General features: G+C 52.3%; 1 protein-coding gene across 1 annotated transcript in view; it reads right to left on the bottom strand.

Moving 5' to 3' along the window:
* The window catches only part of PLXNC1 (plexin C1), a 159,374-nt gene extending 140,285 nt beyond the window's left edge, over nucleotides 1-19,089 (bottom strand). The window contains exon 1 of the mRNA XM_008256886.4: nucleotides 17,843-19,089. Within this exon, the coding sequence (XP_008255108.4) occupies nucleotides 17,843-18,934 (1,092 nt within the window). The 5' untranslated portion in view covers nucleotides 18,935-19,089. The remainder of the gene's footprint in view (nucleotides 1-17,842) is intronic.
* Between the last annotated feature and the right edge of the window lie 372 nt (nucleotides 19,090-19,461).

Raw genomic sequence — 19,461 nt, 5'->3', positions numbered from 1 at the left:
GACGGTGAGCTAGCGTGGATTCCTCCAACGCCCTGCTCACTTTGCAAGGAAAAGATGTCATCACCCAAGAGAAAGCGACTTATCTGCATAAAATAGTCTATAGAGAATTCAGTCTAAGAAGATTTCTGGAAAGCCCATTAGAGATTTTTTTTTCCTCTCCTGTTAAAAGATAGTACTTCTCAGGCAGTTGGGGGAGATGAGAGGCTGTCCTGTTAAAATAGGAGTTAAGGCGGAGGGCGGGGGGAATCTCTGTGGGTCTAAGGATTGGAACAAAAGATCACTGTTTAGATAAGGAAGCCTCGTGACCCTGAGCAGCAGAAGAAAAATCAGATGACCTTTAGATTAAAAAATAATTATTAAAAAAAAAAAAAACCACACCACACATGTTGCTTTAAAATAAAGCCAGAATTGTTCAAACGTAAGAGCGGCTGACCGTGCCTATTATTTTTATTAAATGTTGGAGCAATGCAGAGAGGCTAACTCAGGGAACTGGGTGGCGTCTCTGCCTGGGCTTCCAGAATGTCCTAAGGCTGCTCTCTGTGGCTAGGGGACTCCATTCTCCCTCCTCTCAAAACACAGAAAGATGACTCTGGGTTGTAGATCATCCAAAGGTCCAAATGGAACAGGGTACTCCCTGGTCTAGTATACAGTAGGTACTTAATAACTGTACCTGTTCCATTCAGCCAAGAACCGCAATGTCACGGGTTGTCTTGGCAATGGTAGGATGAGATGCCCTGCTTGCGAAAGCCTAGCTCCAAAAACAGAGGGAGCTCAAAAGCTGAAAGGCGATGAGGCAGGAATTGGGTCCAAACGACCACTCGCCCTCACTAGTGCTCTTACCCGTCTTCCGGCTCTTCCTCCACAAAGGCAGTTTTCCAAATTCAGGTCTGGATCAACAGCATAGGCAAGCAGTGTTCCCAAACGCGAGAGGCTGCTGGCTCAGAACAAACTGCCTGCCACTGGCTTGCACTGGAGCTTGGTGGTCACTCACTGGGTGACCTGGGACATTTGTTTTAGCCCTGTTGGGTTTGGCTTCTCAACTGCCCACTGAGGCTAATGTGCCTGCCTGGCAGGGCAGATGAGAAGAAGAGAGAACAGCCATGGCAACAGCAGCCGACATGACTCAGTGGTCCCCGTGTGCTCCTTGCAGGTTTTATCAGCTCACCCCGAGGAGGCGGTGCAGGGCAGGGAGCCAACCGCCGGGCTGGAACGCCGGCTCTGCCACTGCCAGCTAAGTCATGGGCACATCGCTTCACCTCTGTCACTCAGTTCCTGCCCCTGTGCAATGGCAGTGGTGGGACAGCACTCATTCCAGGGGCCTGTCCCCAGGGACTGAATGAATCAGGAACTAGCCTCATGAAAGCCGAGGCTGGGGCCCGACACAGCAACGTGTACCCCACACCTGCTAGGATCCCCTTACTGAAAAACACAGCTGTTGCCACACCCATGGGGGTTACTCCTACTTTGTCAAAGGAACCCTACCTTTCTTCACATAGAAATAAACCCAAGTCACAAGGTAACCCATTGCCCACTGCCAAAAAAAAAACCACTTGTTTCCCCATGCCTTAAGCTAAGGGAGCCACATGGCCCCGTGTTGGCCAGTGAAGACTTAAGAAGTACAGGGGGAGGAACTCTTCGAATAAGTTTCCTGAGGGATAAGGACAGCTTTTGAGGAGTGCTCATTGGCCCTCTTCCCTCACTGCCTCCCTTGGAATGCAGTTGTGTGAGGCCATCATGTGCAGCCTAGGGGCAGCCATTTTGCTCTGTGAGATTCAAGATGGTAGACAGACAGCTGCATGCTAAGGCTGGCACAGGGGAGAGATAACAAGACCATACGCTCCTCAGCACACCTCTAAGCCACACACCTCCCTCCCACCTTTAACTTTCTCTGAAGTTAGCGATAGATGTCACGGTGCAGCCCACTGTTGCTCGAGTTCTTGTTGTTACTGGAACTAAGTGCAAATCTCTGCTGAAGCCATGAGAATCCTGAACCTGCGAGACCAGGCACTAGACCGCGGCTCCTCCTCAGCTCCGAGGGACCAGGGTCTGGACAAGTCCTGTTCCTCTCGGCAGCATGGAGGACCCTGGCCGCAGTCAGGATTTTGCAGCCAAGGACAACAGTGAACTTGGAAGCCAATAGGAAGAGGAGGCTTGGACCTCCTGAAAACTTCGGGGCGGGGGGCACCTCCGGCTGAATGGAAATGGATTCTTTTGTGCTGAAAACACACAGAAATGGGCAGGGGGAAAGGTGCCTTCTGAATGGCTTTCTCATGCTCATTTCAGCAAATGAAAACAAAAAGCAGGCTCCAGAGAACCCTGCTCACAACAGAGAAGTTAATACCTAGGGAGCCAGGCGGCAAATGGGGGAAAGAGTGCACTCAGCCCCCTGTGTCCAGAAATTAGTCTTACTCTCCCCCCACCCCCAGCCCATTTGCTACCTTGCCCCTTTCTTCCCTTAGGGCATAATCACTAATGTTGCTCTCAGCCTATTCTGTCTCCCTGATTATGTGTAATTTATTTCTGAATCCTAGCCTCCGCCTGTTCGTCTGTGTGCAACAAGGTTAATGCCTGGTAATGATGCTTTTGCCAGTTGTGCCTTTCATGACAAAATCCAATCCTGATTTAGCTCTAAACCTTGTCTCCCCTTTGGGCTTCCTCGGTTCCCACGGAGTTGTCACTCTGTTTTTGAACCGAGACATCACGCCTGCGCTGTAGCCAGCTCCAAGAGGAAACTTTGCGGAGTAGAGCCCACACTCTGCTGTGGGTGCATGCACGTACGTGTGCATGGAGGGAGCGGCGGGCACATGACCAGGCAAGCAGCGACCCCTCCTTGCCACTCCTTCATGCTGTTTCTCATTGACAACAAGCATTCCCCATTGTGCGCCACATATTGTAGGCCACACAATTCTAGGGGGCACCAGTCACGTATTCTAGTAGGTGAAAGGTACCCTCTGGCGTTGAGTGGCACCATGGCTCCGCCCTGTCATCCCAGGTAAGGCAGGGCGCTCACAGCCGCGCTGCAGCTTTTGCAGCAAATGCGCAGAGGAAATGTGCATGAAAGTGGGGCCTGAGGGCCGGCACTGCGTGCAGCGAGCTGAGCCGTCACCTGCAATGCCAGCGTCCCGCTGACTCGGGTTCCAGCTGCTCCAGTTCGGATCCAGCTCCCTGCTGATGCACCTGGGAAAGCAATGCAAGATGGCCAAATGCTTGGGTCCCTGCCACCCACGTGGGAGACCTGGATCGTGTGCCTGGCCCCTGGCTTTGGTCTGGCCCATTCCCGGCCATTGCAGCCATTTGGGGAGTGAACCAGTGGATGGAAGGCTGATCTCTCTCTTTCTCTCCCTCTCTTTCAAATAAAATAAATAAATCTTTTTTAAAAAAGAAAAAGCCTCAACTGTGGGAAACCCAGCACAAGTCTAGTCTTACTCCTAAAGTGCTACAAGGACCCCTGCAGGATGGGTTTTCTTTACTAGGCAAATGCCAAGTAGGTGCCTAGCACTTTCTTTTACTGAATTTTTTATTTGGAAGGCAGAGAGAGACAGAGACAGAGACAGAGAGAAACACTTCCATCTGCTGGTTTTTCCCCCCAATGTCTACAAAGGGAGCTGAGTCAGGCCAAAGCTGGCAGCCAAGAACTCAATCCAGGTCTCCCACTTGGGTGGCAGGAACCCTGCTGCCTCCCAGGGTCTACATTAGCAGAAAGCTGGAGTCAAGAGCCAGAGCCAGGAATCGAACCCAGGTCCTGCAATGTACGATACAGGCATCTTGGTCAGGGTATCCACTGCCAGGCTTAAACACACACCCCCAATTGCTTCCACATCCATTAAATGCCTCTCAGCATAGCTAATTTTGTATTCCATTCTCTTTGGGATGCAAAGAAGTAGTTTCTTTGAAGTAGTTTCTTCATCATTTCCTGTTACCCAAGGCAGTTAGGAAACCACTGAAGGAGTTCACGCCCAAGTTCTAGTTCCTGCTCTGTACCTTACAGGCTGCCTGATTTTGGCAAGTAAGGTCCCTGAACCTCAGTGACCACATCTGTGTAACGGACACAATAATGCCACATGCCCTGCCCATTAGCACGGTTGTGAGGGCGAAATGAAATCATGTACATGATAATACTTAGAAACCGACCTTTAGCAAGCCAGGGAGAGGGAAAGAACAATGATCCACCCAAGTCGGGTGATGATTTTATTAGCCATTCAGGCCCCTGTCACTTTTCTTTATTCCTCTAGTGGCCACAGAATCGATCAGGTTCTGAGTAAGTTTATGGCATCTCTCTGAGCATCTGAAGGAGGAACTTACATTGAGGACTCTAATGATCAAAAGGAAAAGAGGGCAGCAGCAGGCGATGGCTCAAACATTTGGGTCCTTGATACCCTCATGGGAGACTCCTATGGAGTTTCTGGCTGCTGCTCCAGCTTGGGGGTGGCCCAGCCCTGGCTGTTCTAGATATCTGGTGACCAAACCAGTGGCTGGGCCATCTCTCCTCGCTCGCTCGCTCTCTCTCTCTCTCTGCCTCTCAAACAAGATAAGTCAATCAAAGGCTCTAAAGGAAGAGGAAGAGGAAGGAGGAGGAAGGAGGAGAAGCAGCAGCAGCAGCCTATGTTTCTTTTTTTAAATGGTATAATTATTGTTTTAAAACATATTTATTGGCTGCCTCCCAGGAGACTCTAAGCGCCACAATAGTTTGTCTCGTTCTATAGCATCCATCTCAGCATCCTGCAGAGAACAGGTTGTCAATAAACATTTATGGAATGAATGAATGAATGAATGAATTGAATGAATGAACACAGAGGTCAGTGTTGGGATAACCTTCAGTCCAGATCTTTTCAGACAACTGTGGCACATTGCTGCGTAGGCCTAGTCATGATCAAGTTCTTCAATGGAGACGAAATGTGTCTTCTGTAAACAGTGAGCCTGGGTTCTGTCTGGAGGCCAATAGGAAAGAGAGTACCGCCACCCACCCCCACTGCTGGGTATCTTGGTCTTCTAGCAACTTCACATCCATAGTTCATTGACAGCTTGCAAGTTTCTGAATCCCTCTTCATTTCAGTCCACATATGGCCTACAAACTCAGCACACTTAAAAACGTGGCTAAGAAATAAACAAAGTACTCTTTGCTCTCACCTAAGCAAAGAATAAGGGGACTGTTTTTCCCTCATGATTAGAATGGCAGAATTTCATGAACATAAGTTAACACTGTGTCTACTCCTTAAAATAAAAATAGCTGATCGTAAGACGGGAGAGGATAAAGTGCAAGTGACTTAGAGTAAAAAATATGTGGCTTCAAGTTGGAGCTCTATCCTGTAGGAGTTCTGAGCCTGTCAACAGCCGTCTCCTCTCTCAGGGGCCTCCATCCACCCCCGACCTGCTCAGCCATTCATTCAACCACCCAGCCACCCACCCAGCCACCGTTCACTGATCCACTCATTCATCCATCCATTATTTACCCAGCAAGTCCTTGATCTGTGAACTCCAGATGGGAATAAACCGCCTTTGTCAAAATAAGCCAATCAAGTGAGTTTTGCAACAAAATATCACACTTTACATTTCATGTCTGTGGTTTCTGAAACACTCATAACCTGAATGAATGGTTGGAGTGGAAACTCCACTCCAGTTTATGGATATGGGTCAGGGACTCCAGAAAACTGGATAAGAAAAAAAAAATACATCTTCAGGGACTCCAGAAAACTGGATAAGAAAAAAAAAATACATCTTTTTTTTTTTTTCCAGTGTACTCTAATTCTAATAATGAAAGTTAGCATTTCCTTTACTTACAGTGTCAGGCCATAGTAGTACTAACTGTACCTGCGACACTGTTGCCAAAAGAAATCAGATATTTTCATATCATTTTATAGCTGTTGCCGATATCTCAAAATATCATTTATGTTCATCTCTACTGTGAAATTACGGTAGTTACTGCTGCTAGATCTTGCCACTGAATGTGTTAAGCTCTATCACCACATCTCAAATGGAAAAAAATATTTTGGTATATTCATATATCAATAAAAATGGCTTTATTTTCCAACCCTATGTTTTTATTTTATGCCTGAAAAACATTATTCTGAGAGGGGTCTACAGGCTCAGGAGACGTCCACAGCACAAGAGGGGAACAGAGGCGTGGCTAAGCACATTGGCTCGTCGCCGACGCGAGGTGACACCTATAGCCTCAGAGAAGCGCGGGTCAACAGTTGGAATCCAATTTTTAAAAGGGGTCACTGAGGGAGAAAGGAGCCTCAGGAGGACTCCAGCGAGCGCTGGTGAGGAGCAGCTGGTGTGCTAGATAAGACCTTCCACAGCCGGGCTGCGGGGAGATGGACCGGGAGTGACAAGGAATCCCGCCTCACTGGGCAGAGGCGCACAGGGCTGCAAACTTCCCTCGCAGCCACCTGCCTTCTGCCCTTCTGCCCTTCTGCCCTTCTGGTAAACACAGCTCCAGTGTCGACTCCTCCTGGAAGCCCTCATCTCCCCGGACTAACATCTCGGTCTTCTGCACAAGACAAACAGAATCTTCTCTCCCGCGCTGTGCAGACACTGACTACGGGCTCAGTCACTGGGCGCCTGGGAAACACGGCTGACCAGACCCCGCCCCGCCCCAGCAGGCACCTGCAGCCCCACCCTGAGCCGGCACCCCCCCTCCCTGCCCCAAGGTTTCTGGAGTAGACCTCCACGCCTAACTTCTTTGCCAAGACCGGCTTCACAGCTCTTTCTGGGCATCCCACAGATATCTAGAAATTGATAAAAATGCAACTCATCTTCTAATGGGTCCCAACATCTCTTAACACTACATCTATTTCATCTCATCATTTCCCTTGGTGCTCCCTGCCACAGCCTCAGCTCCGTCCAGATCTTTAACACACACACACACACACACACACACACACCCAACAGTGGGAGGGCTGCAATACACAGAACCCGTGTGGATCTCTGCATGTTTGTCGCCACGGCTCACCACCAGGGTGACATCAGCTCTTGCTGCACTGTGCAAACGCCTCCCCCAGGTATTCCTGCTTCTACTGTGGCCAATCTCTTATCCATTCCCCACAAGGCGGCCATTATTTAGGAATTCAAATCCAGTCGTTCCACTTGTTTCCAAAGGCCCTCCCCTGCTTTGAAAATAAAACCTAATCTCCTTCCCACAGCCTTGCAGACCTGTAGGATTGAGCCGCTGTTCCATTCTCCCAGCTCTGCTCCAAATACTCCCCCCCTCACGCTTCCCTATCCTCGACCACACTCACCTGTTACGCCTCCGACTGACCAAGGCACACCCCACTTTGAGCCCTGGCACTTGGACCAGGAATCCTTGCTCCCAGCTAAACCCACTTTTCTCAGCTGCCTTATTTTAACTCAACCTTCCCAAGAACTTGCCCCACCATTCTACCCAGCACGGCCCCTGTTACATCATCTGCTTAGTCTTGCCTCACCTTCTTCAGCTGTCAAATGAAGTGGATTCTACACCTTGCAAAGTTGTGTGAGGATTAAACTGGAAAAGCATTTAGAATAATGGTATGCGGTAGGGGCTCTGCAAGATTTTGCTTTCATCATAAAAAGAACTATTTGCTATTTTTTTTTTTTTTTTTGGCAGGCAGAGTGGACAGTGAGAGAGACAGAGAGAAAGGTCTTCCATTGCCGTTGGTTCACCCTCCAATGGCCGCCGTGGCCGGCGCACTGCGGTCGTCGCACCGCGCTGATCCGATGGCAGGAGCCAGGTGCTTCTCCTGGTCTCCCATGGGGTGCAGGGCCCAAGCACCTGGGCCATCCTCCACTGCACTCCCTGGCCACAGCAGAGAGCTGGCCTGGAAGAGGAGCAACCGGGACAGAATCCGGCGCCCCGACTGGGACTAGAATCCAGTGTGCCGGCGCCGCAAGGCAGAGGATTAGCCTGTTGAGCCGCGGCGCCGGCTTGCTAAATGTTTATTGTCTGCCCTATTCACTACTGATAGAAATATCTTATCACACTGCTGTTGCATGTAATCAGAACCTCAAGAAATTATTTCTTTGAACTCATGCCTGTCCTAATCAGCTGCTTTGCCTCCAGTCTTGCCTCCTCCACTTTAACTTCTGAGTAATCTTTCTAGAACATACTCAGATGTAGCCTCTAATCCTGCTGTTGTTCGCCATTAGTGACAGCCATGGTTTTTGTTTTGGGGATATATATATATTCAAAGATTTATTTATTTATTTATTTATTTGAAAGTCAGAGTTACAGAGAGAGGCAGAGAAAGAGAGAGAGAGAGAGAGAGAGAGAGAGAGAGAGAGAGTCTTCCGTCCACTAGTTCACTCCCCAATTGGCCAGAACAGCCGGAGCTGCATCGATCCAAAGCCAGGAGCCGGGAGCTTCCTCCAGGTCTCCTATGTGAGAGCAGGGCCTAAGCACTTGGGCCATCTTCTACTGCTTTCTCAGGCCTTAGCAGAGAGCTGTATTGGAAGTGGAACAGCCAGGACTTGAAGCGGCACCCACATGGGATGCTGGCACTGCAGGTAGGTGGCGGCTTTACCAGCTATGTCACAGTGCTGGCCTCTCTCTCTCTCCTCTCTCTCTCTCTCTCTCTCTATATATATATATATACATACACTTTTTTTGAGAAGTTCTTTGGAGATGCCACAGGGACAGCCACAGCCAAGGGCAGCACAAATTGCAGGATCTGGGGACTTTGCAGCCCTGCTTCGCCCTCTGTCCCCAGCACTTGGCAATGGGCTCACCCAGAGGAGCAGGCCAATGATGATTTGCTAACCTTTTCCTCAGATGCAGCTTCTGGTGAAGAATTTCTTTTTTAACGGCCAGGTTTGGGAAGTCTGGAAGTGACTGCCCATCGGGATAAAATCCAAAATCACCTTCGCTGCTCTCATTAAGCCCTGGCCATCTGGACCTGCTCGATCGTTCGTGGACACTCCCCAGCCGGGCCAAGCCGCTTGTGGTTCACAAGCTTATTCAACTTCCCGCTTGCACACAAGCTGTGCCCTCTCGCTGCGACTCCCTCCCCTGCCTTCTCCACTTAGCTTCAAGACGCAGCTCAAGCGTCACCACTCCCAAGCCTCCTGGATTCTCCCAGACTGAACCTGACGCCCTTCTAGGGGCTCCCACACACCTTCTTATTTAATCTGTGAGCACCGACCCTTCCCATAACAGCAGGGGTCAACAGACCACCACCTGTGGGCACACCTGGTCTGCTGCCTAGTTTCTGAATGGCCCAGGAGCAAAGAAGAGTGTTGACATTCTTCAGTGGCTGAAAAAATTCTTGGGGCCAGCGTTGTGGCATAGTAGGCTAAGCCTCTGCCTACAGCGCCGGCATCCCATATGGGCGCTAGTTCGTGTCCCAGCTGCTCCTCTTCCAATCCAGCTCTCTGCTTATGTATAGCCTGAGAGAGCAGTGGAAAATGGCCCAAGTGCTTAGGTTCCTACCCCTGCATGGGAGACCTGGAGGAAGCTCCCGACTCATGGCTTAGGATCAGCCCAGCTCCAGCCTTTGTGGCCATTTGGGGAGTGAACTAGCAGATGGAAGACCTTTCTCTCTTTCTGTAATTCTACCTCTCAAATAAATAAATAAATCTTAAAAAATGTTATATATAGGTGCTCTTCAACTTATGATGGAGTTGTGATAAAGCCATCATAAATTGGAAATATCATAAATGGGCAATAGCGTAAGTGAAACCTCCTGACCATTTCAGCCCCCAACACAGCATACCGCAGAGTGCTGGCTGCTTCCCCTCGTGAATGTGTGGCTGACAGAGAGCTGTGCTCATGGCTGCTACACAGCACCACCGGAGAATATCACACTACATTCCTAGCCCAGAGAAAAACAGCAGAATTCAATATCTATCATTTTTGCATTGCTGGAAAGTCGAAAAATTGTAGGTTAAAGCATCCTAAGTCAGAGACCATCCATACTGGAGTCTAGTCACCAGTGAGCCAGAGGATGGAAGACCTTTCTCTCTGTCTCTCCCTCTCTCTGTCTGTAACTCTGCCTCTCAAATAAATAAATAAAATTAAAAACAAGAGACTTAAAACTAGGGCAGCTGTGAGCACACTTCATAACAAGCAAACCGACCACCACACGCCCCTGCTTGGATAAACAGCGTAGACCCATCATGCCCACAAACTGTACCCAGGTAGGTTTTGGGGTTCTTCAGTCTGCATCTCTTGGCTGTCAGCACGGGGACCAGTGCAGGCTGAAGTGTACTGGGCTGGACGGGGTAAGGGGCAGGCATTTGAGGAAGCACAGGAGGCCATCCGGGAGCAGGAGGGAGAGGCGTGGCCAGGCTCAGTTGTGCTAACAGTGAAGCCCGAGAACAAGCATCCATCCAAGCCAGATGCTGGGCTCCCGTGAGCTGCCTTGAATCCAGAACCATCTTCCAACTCCAGGTTGCGAAGCCCCGTCCTATTACCATTAATAACCACGACAGTGGTCAGGGACCAAGTGCGATGGCTCAGGGAGTATTCACTCTCTACGTATCTGCTCTCAAACCCAGACAAGCACAGAGGATCCCTGCTGACAGGTGAAGAAACCAAGGCACAGAGAGGCTGAATCAGCTTCCCCAGGTCACACCACCACTAAGGGGCAGCTTTGGTCCCAGCTAACCCGGCTCCAGGAACTGTGCTTGTAACCATGACCCTGTGCCGCTTCCAGCCTCAGACCACCACCTAAGTCCACACGTTTCTGTCCACAGAATCCCCTGTTCCCTTATTTGAGCTTATTCAAGTAGAACCTTGCAGCCAGCTGTACCTGACTAGGGTAAAAATTGGTATCAGGAATGATGTTGTAAAGAATGGATCCTTGGAGAGAAGACCTGGTGCGTGGAGTTGGTGTATCACAGAGCAGACGGCGAGAAGCTCCCGCATGTCCTGGCACGAGATGCAGATACAACTGCTGGATGCCAAGAAGGAAGGAGCTAATTACATGGTGGCCAGCATGTGTTTGAGACTCAGACTACAAGCCCCTAATGGTAAGGCTTTACTGAGAAAGCTTTCTAGGTATTGCCTTTGCCCATTCAGGAGGAAATAAAGGCGCTAAGGATACAGTGTGAAGAGCTGGTTCTTTCCGATGGCCCTAAGTAGAATGCAGTGGGAAAAAGGGCCAAGGTCCTATTGCAGATGCCTTGGTTAGAATTCAAGGAAAACCATTTGATCTTGCAACACTGGTTCTCAAATCAAGTTTCAGGGCTTATTGAAACACAGACTGAGCCGGCGCCGTGGCTCAATAGGCTAATCCTCCACCTTGCGGCGCCGGCACACCGGGTTCTAGTCCCGGTTGGGGCGCCGGATTCTGTCCCGGTTGCCCCTCTTCCAGGCCAGCTCTCTGCTATGGCCAGGGAGTGCAGTGGAGGATGGCCCAGGTGCTTGGGCCCTGCACCCCATGGGAGACCAGGAAAAGCACCTGGCTCCTGGCTCCTGCCAGGATCAGCGCGGTGCGCCGGCTGCAGCGGCGGCCATTGGAGGGTGAACCAACGGCAAAGGAAGACCTTTCTCTCTCTGTCTCTCTCTCTCACTGTCCACTCTGCCTGTCAAAAAAAAAAAAAAAAAAAAAAAAAAAAAAAAAAAAAGAAACACAGACTGCCGGGAGCTGCCGCTGTGGCGTACTAGGCTAAGCCTCCACCTGCGGCACTGGCATCCCATTTGGAACCAATTCAAGTCCCGGCTGCTCCTCTTCTGATCCAGCTCTCTGCTATGACCTGGGAAAGCAGTAGAATATGGCCCAAGTCCTTGGGCCCCTGCACCCACATGGGAGACCCAGAAGAAGCTCCTGGCTTTGTATCTGCCCAACTTCAGCAGTTGGGACCATTTGAGGAGTGAACCAGCAGGTGGAAGACCTCTCTCTGTAACTCTACCTCTCGAATAAATAAATAAAATATTAAAAAAAACACCCACAGACTTCCAGGCCCACCTCCACTTACAGGACTTCTGATTTTGTAAGACTGATATAGGGCCCAGGAATTTACATTTCCAGCAAGTTCTGCTGGTCCAGAGACTAGTTTTTGAGATTTATTTACTTGAAAGGCAAAGTGAGCGACAGAGAAGGGGAAAGAGCGAGGGAGAGAGAAATTTTCCATCTGCTGGTTTACTCCCCAAATACCCACAACAGCCAGGGCTGGGCCAGGCTAAGCCACGAGCTCAGTCTGGGCCTCCCACATGGGTGGAAGGGGCAGTCTTCCGCTGCCATCCCAGGCGCATTAGCAGGGAGCTGGATGGGAAATGGAGCAGCCAGGACTTGAAGCGGGGCTCATATGGGACGCCCATGTCACAGGCAGCAGCTACACAGCTGAGACCACACTTGAAATCACCGCACTACAGCATCAAGCCCTTTCCTGTGATAGAAGAAAGGCACAATCGTGCACATAATTAAATTATCCCGCAGAACTCCCAACCATGCTGGGTTTCTCTGGTCAAAGTAGCTCCCAGATTGGCAATACCAGAAGTTAGGCTAGTGAATGGGGTTATCTAGGCAAAGTCAGAGGAGCAAAGGGTATCACATAACCTAGGACTAAGGAAGAAAGGGGGCATGGCACGAGTCATTAAGAAAAAGACAAAGGGAGTTGGCGTGGTGAGCTAAGCCACCACCTACAATGCCAGCATCTCATATGAATGTTAGTTCCAGCTCCGGCTGCTCCACTTCCAATCCAGCTTCCTATTAACGTACCCGAGAAAGCAGCAGAAGATGACCCCCATGCTTGGGTCCCTGCCACCCACATGGGAGACCCAGATGGAGTTCTGGGCTCCTAGCTTCAGCCTGACACAGTCCCAGCTGTTGCAGCCATTTGGGAAGTGAGCCAGCATATGGAAGATCTCTCTCTCTCTCTCTCTCTCTCTCTTTCTCTTTCCTCTCTCTCTCTTTCTCTCTCTCTCCCTCCCTCTGTGTAACTCTTTGAAATATATAAATAAATCTTTAAAAAAAAAACTTTGAAAAAGATAACAGTTAAAGGAAGTATGATATGACTAAGCTTTTAAAAATCGTTGCTATTAATAAGTACAGAAAATATTTACTTCCAACAACGATCATCTAAGATCTTTCATTTGTGCATTCAACAAGTATCATTTCTCAAGCCCTGGTTACCTAGCAGACACCACACTAAGTACTGAGATTCGGTGGAGAACACTCTCTGAGGTCATTTACGGGCCTGAATACAAAGAACACCAACTCCTGTCTACAAGTTCATGGCTAAGAAACAACAACTCTCCCAGAATCACAACTTCAGGTGGCCCCAAATGCAAATGCAGAAACTCAGTTTACAACCATAGATTCTCTGTTCTATCGAACGTCTGGTGTCCACAGACAGCTGTTCTTAACCATAGCACCTGCAGTGGCCTAACCTGTTCCAAGCAGGATAGGATTGTCACCAGCACCCGAAGTCTATGGTGACAGACTGTCCATGGCAATGCTTACAAGCTCAGATCCTAGAGCTAGTCCACCCAGTTTCTAAATGCTCTGCTATTTATCAACCATGGAACCCAACCAAAGCTCTCTGGGTCTCCATTTCTCATGCACAATCATAATCATAACTAGAATCCTGGTCCCATTCAGGTGCCTGAGGATCAACAGAAAATAAGGCATGCAAACGGCTGTCCACAAAAACTAGTTGTAGCAGCTCCTGCACGGAGAGTAACTCTGGCGGCTGCCCCCTCTTTGAAGTGGGTACTGTCATTGCAGTGTCCTACTGGAAGCCATCCTTGCAACACAGATGTGTTTCTGAATGTACAAGTCATCATCAAGTCTCCTTACTGCAGAGTGGCTCAGCAGAATCATAATAGAAACTAGAAGAGGAATAAATGTCCAGGAACACTGGGGGCTTTGAGGTCAAAAGGCCACACTGCCCCGTGGCACTGGGATGTCATTTCTGCACACAGTAGCTAGGCGTGTCTTAGGTTGCTGCCTGTTGGAGAGCAGATGAGTATTTTGTGGTCATCTGCATGACAGTTACTAATTATGTCAGGCTTTAGAATTATGGGGGTATGGAAGAAAGGGGGTGTCCCCCCCCCAAGAAGTAAAATGAACTAGAAGTGTTAGAAGTAAGGCCAATGTTACAGGAAAACCCACCACTCAGTGGCTGCACACGTTGGGGTGGGGCACGTGTTCAAATCCTGAGCAACCCCAGGACCCAACTACAGCAGCCAAACAAATCTGGAGCATTCAATATTCCCAAACTCAAACACACACACACTTTTCTGTGGGTTGCTTTGGTGTGCCAGGGATAGTGGGGGTTCAGAGAGAAGGAGAGTAAGTTAAATTAACTTATGCATAATTAAAAACATTCATTTTTATATTAACCCAAGTACAGTGATGTTATGGAATTAATGAAAAAAAAAAAAAAAGGAAGACAAACCGCACAAACTTTTAAAATACAGCCCAAGATTAGAGGCATGCGGAGCCTTCAGAGACCACTCTGTAGCCCCTGCCCTGCACCCTAGAGGAGGCTGCTGTCTTTTTAGTAAGGAGATCTTCAAGGGGAAGCCCGCCAAGCACCAGCGTGGTAGAAGCAGACGTTGGAAGACCTGGGCTGAGGCTGGAGGGCTCTAATGTCTATGTGGTCATCTTGAGCAACTGATCTTGAGCTTGCTCATCTGGAAAATGGGATGTTCCTCATAGAATCAACACCGGAGTTAATGAAGAGCTCAAAAGAAATACTGTATGAGGAAGTGCTGTAAAATACTCAGTAAGAGGGGCTGGTGCTGTGGCATAGCAGGTAAAGCTGCTGCCTGCAGTGCCAGCATCCCATATGGTCACTGGTTCATGTCCTAGCTGTTCCACTTCCAATCCAGCTCCCTGCTAATGGCCTGAGAAAGCAGCGGAAGATAGCCCAAGCACTTGGGCCCCTGCTCCCTCCCATGTGGGAGACCTGAAAGAAGCACCTGGCTTCTGGCTTTGGCCTGGCCCAGCCTTGGCTAAAGGGACCATCTGGGGAATGAACCAGCAAATGGAAGATCTCTCTCTGTTTTTCCTTCTCTCTAACTTTATCAAATAAATACATCGATAAATAAATCTTTTTAAAAAAATACTCACTAGGATTACTAGAGAGGTGAGTACCCAAATCAGCTGCGGACACATTTATGGGCTGCAAGCTACAGTTGCCAAAGCGGATCCAAAGTTGGTGACAAGGCACAAAAAGTAATGGCCCAGTGTGCAAACAGCTGAAGACACTCTCCTTGCATGAGCCTCTCACAAATTCATCTTGGAAAAGCTGAAGAGGAGACTGAGCCAATGGGAGACAAGGCCAGAACCAGGAGGTGGGAACACAACCCAGTGGGCTCTGTCACTTTTCTGCCCATGGTTGATCGGAGATGGAAAACACGAGAGAGCCAGCAAGCAGAGGGAGAAGCAGGCACATCCAGCCACTTGTGCCTGGCTGCCTGTGGACTACAGCTAACATCAGCGCATCTGCTCCGAAGGAAACTACTTAGCCCCCGTCTAGTGTTCCAAGCCCAGTCCTGGTGTGGGCACCTAGAGTTCAGCATGTCTTTCAAACACACATGCAAGACCTGGAAATAAAATGCAGAACAAACGCAATCCAATGACATCATTCTTCTGAGTGACAACCCGGGGCACACCGATCCCATGACCCCATTACATGGGGTTGCAACCTGCTATTGTCCTTTTAGCAGCACCAGCACAGAGCTGTTGCTGACACTCGGGAAGCCATCAAACAAATATTTGTTGAATTATGTATCTTATCTCCCTAGTCAATAGGTTAGAAAATTGTCAGCTTTTGCATTCAAACTACCATCTTTTCTTTCATTCAAACTGCTCTTGAAATTCAATTCCATTAAGGCGTTTTAATGCACACTAACAGCAAGGAATTTACTTAAATAAAAAAAAAAAACTGCAGAACTCCGAGCTCCCACCTGTGCAGCCATGACATGCTATTGTTTGAACCAGAGTATATTATTTAACTTGGATGGCAAACTCAGGGAGTAGAGACCCTCTCGTTCAGAACACACGTCTCCAAGCACACTGGGAGCTCTCTATAAATAACACTGGCCAGAACGCTGCAGAAGGACCCATTTTAATTATTTATTTCTCCAATTCCAGATTCGGGGCACCTCTTGCCCAGCAGCTCCAGTGACGCTGGATCGACAGCGCTGCGACCTGTCCTGCCCCGGCACAAGCAGGAACAGCTTATGGAGCCAAACCCGGGATTCTGGGCGCATGCAAATTGCCTGCTGGGTTTGGAAGGGAACTAAGTCCTCCAGGCCCCCATAGGTGGATGCAGAGGAGCAGGACAGAGGAAGATTTTGGCTCCACACATCAACACAGCTGGCAGATGGTACAGCTTGGACTTCCATCCTTACTACCTGCTGAGGGCCTCTGCGCTGTCTTGTCACCTACCCCAGAGGCGGAGTGTGCCTAGGGCACATGGGGAGGGGTACTTTCAAGTCTTTCAACAGAGAGGTAGAAGGCAATGACTTTGCCAAACTGGAACCATGAGATTAGAAAGAGCTAATAAAGACAGACATTATACACGTATGGCAGGACCAAGTCATTTAGAGGCAGCATGTGTGACTTGTGCGTTTCTGAAAACTACAGCAGCAGTGAAATGACGGTGCTCCGTGTGTGTCCCAGCCCACGGCAGACAGGCAAAGGGGGGCGGAAGTCGCTGACCATGCCAAAGAGCCTTGCCAAAGCCCTCGCTGCCTCTCTTTCTCCCAGGATGTCAGGCAGGGTATTTGCTCAGACTGTGCTTTCCAGAAAAAGGAGTGGTAGGGCTGGGGTGCCTTTCTACACACACACACACACACACACACATACATACACACATTCATGTAACCTGGAGCCAACACTGCCCTGGACCCTAGGAGTGCACAACAAATGGACCAATAACACATCTTCCCGGCGGCGAGTTCGCCCCTTCCTTTCCGACTCGTTCTACACCAAAACAATGGCAACACCTGTAGCCATTCATTTCTGCTCTTTGATTTCCGTCCACTTATAAAGGAAGCTCTCAGCAGGCTCCTCTCTCAGGAGCCATATGTGGAGTTAGCGTGCCAGCAGCCTCAGAAGAGCAAGGGCCTCGGGAGAAGTGCACAATGGCTCCATAAGCCCCATCAACCGGACCCTCTTGAACTGCCGCTTTATTTTCCAGTCGAAGAAATGCCAAGCTCAAGATTCAAGCTGCCGCTGCCCTGGGAGAATCCTGGGTTGCCTGGCTGCTTCAGGCACAGCCCCAGGGTGGTGTCTCTGCGCCCCGCTACCGAGCCCAGAAACTGCCTGTGGTACCCCAACACTTTCCCTTGCCCCCCCCACCCCCGCCCTCCCGGGTGAGGCTTTCACCCACAAAGGCGACTCCTGCGCCTTCCAGCGCTGGGGACCACAGCGCGAGCGGCAACCGAGCCGCAACCCCGCCCCCTGGCTGCGGGGTGGGTGGGCGGGGGTCTGGGAGCAGCCTCCCAACTCTTCCCCCCCAAACACACACCACCTGTGTGGCCGGCGGGAGGAGTTGGGGGGGGCACAAAGGCTGGGGTGTGGCAGCGAGCCCTGAGGTTCAATGGCTTCTCTGCCAGGGCTCAGTATAGCCCACCTTGCCCGCTGAGACCCCAGAAGGGGCAGCCGGGAGCCTGGAGAGCCCAGAGGGGCTTCGGAGGGTGGAGGTGGAGGGTGACTCGGCCCCAACGGATCCTCCACGTTTGGACGGATAAAGATGGGATGCAGCCACTGGAGTTTTGAGCCCAACTCCAACCCTCCCTCCCTCCCCAGCCCCCTCTTTTGTGCACGCTCCCTTTGGGGCGTCGGGCCGCGCGCATCAGAGCGGAGCCGTCCGGGAACCCCCAAGGCGGCGCAGCGGGCGGGGTGAACCTGAGCCTGGCAAACGGCTAGCGGGTCTTCCCGCAGCCCACCCCCACGCTGCCGGGACTTACGCAGTTGTGCTCGCTCGTCTGGAAGTCCCAGCTGCAGCTCTTGGCGCGCGCCTGGATCTCACTCATCCTGAAGAGGCAGAGCGCCGTGGTGGCGGGGGAGCGCCTCTCCTGGCCCTCTCCGGTGGCCGCGCTGAACACGCCCGCCCAGACGTCCAGGGCCTCCACCAGGCTGGAGGAGAGGAGCAGGCGGCGGCCGTCGGGGTGGCCGTGGCCGCAGTCGAGGGCCGCCTGGCCCTGGAACTGCACCTCGGCGCTCTGCGCGATGCGCGCCATGCTGGGCCAGCCGGTGGCCGCGCCGCTCGTGTAGTTGTAGGGGTAGTAGGGGAAGTAGACGCTGCCGTTCCACAGAAAGGCGTCCACGAAGTGCAGGCTGCCCGCGCCCTCGCGCAGCTTCAGGCGGCCCAGCTCCTCTGTGGCCAGGCTGCGCCCCTCCGTGTCCTTGAGCGCGATGGCCGTGTCGCGGTCGGACGCCGCAGGGTTGCAGCGGCTCGCGGTCTCGGGCTCGGGCAGGACGTAGGTGGCGGCCACCGCCAGGTACCAGCGGTTCCTGTGGCCCGCGCGATACACCACGCCGGCCGTCGAGCCCTGCGGGTGACACGACACCACCTCGGTGCCGTTGCGCAGCGAGCTGCGGCTCAGGTTGCCCAGGGGCCGCACCTCGCAGGCGCCGCGGTCGAAGGTCCAGCCGGTGAGCAGCAGCCCCCCGGGGCCCGCCGCCCCCTCGCGGTAGGGCAGCAGCAGCTTGCTGAAGCTGCTCCCGGGCCGGGGCCGCGCGGGGGGCGCCAGCGGGACGGGCTCCGTGCAGTTGCCCGCCTGGTCCCGGTACAGGCGCGAGAGCCGGTGCTGCAGGCTGTAGTCCAGCTGGTCCAGGCAGCTGCCGCTCGCCACGAACACGCCGTCCGCCCTGCTCGCCGCGATGGCTCCGATGGCTTGCTCGGAGCGCCACACGGGCTCGCCCGCGCCCCGGGCGGGCGCCGCCGCCGCCAGCGCCAGCAGATAGGCGAGCAGGGGCAGCGACGCGGCGGGGCGCGGGGGGCGCGGCGGTGGCGGCGGCGGCGGCAGCAGCGGCGCCTTCCTCCGGGAGACCTCCATGGGGCTGCGGGGGCCGCCCCCGGGCAGGGCGCGCGGCGGAGACGGCGGCGGCTCAGGCGCGCGGAGACCGAGACGCAGGCGGCGGCGGCGGCGGCTCTTGCGCGCGCTCCGGCTCCCGCGGCCGCCCCATCCCCGCGGCTCGCCGGGGAAGGAGAGCGGGCAGGGCGGCGCGCGGCGGGCTCGCTCCGGCAGCCTGTGCGGCGGCGGCGGCGGCGGCGGCAAGCCCTGCGCGCTCCAGCGCCGCTTCCTCCTCGCCCTCCTTCGCGGGAGAGTTCCTCTGTGCAGCGCCGGCGCTCGCGGGGAGGCGCGGAGGGGAAAGGGAGGGGACGCGCGGAGGGGAGCGCGGCGGGCGGGGAGGGCTGGAGAGGTTGGGTGCGCTTGTGCGTTTCACTTTCCCATTGTGAAAGTGGGATGCAACTAGCCCCTTCCTCATCCTCTTCCTCCTCCGCCCTCCGCCTCCCGCGCGCCCGCCCGCCCGCCCTCCCTCCACGCCCATCTCCCCTCCCCGCTTGATTCGGTGCGATCGG

This window comes from Oryctolagus cuniculus, chromosome 11 (genome assembly GCF_964237555.1).
Source record: "Oryctolagus cuniculus chromosome 11, mOryCun1.1, whole genome shotgun sequence".
In the NCBI taxonomy this organism is placed as follows: Eukaryota; Metazoa; Chordata; class Mammalia; order Lagomorpha; family Leporidae; genus Oryctolagus; species Oryctolagus cuniculus.
This window is presented reverse-complemented; position numbering and strand designations above follow the sequence as displayed.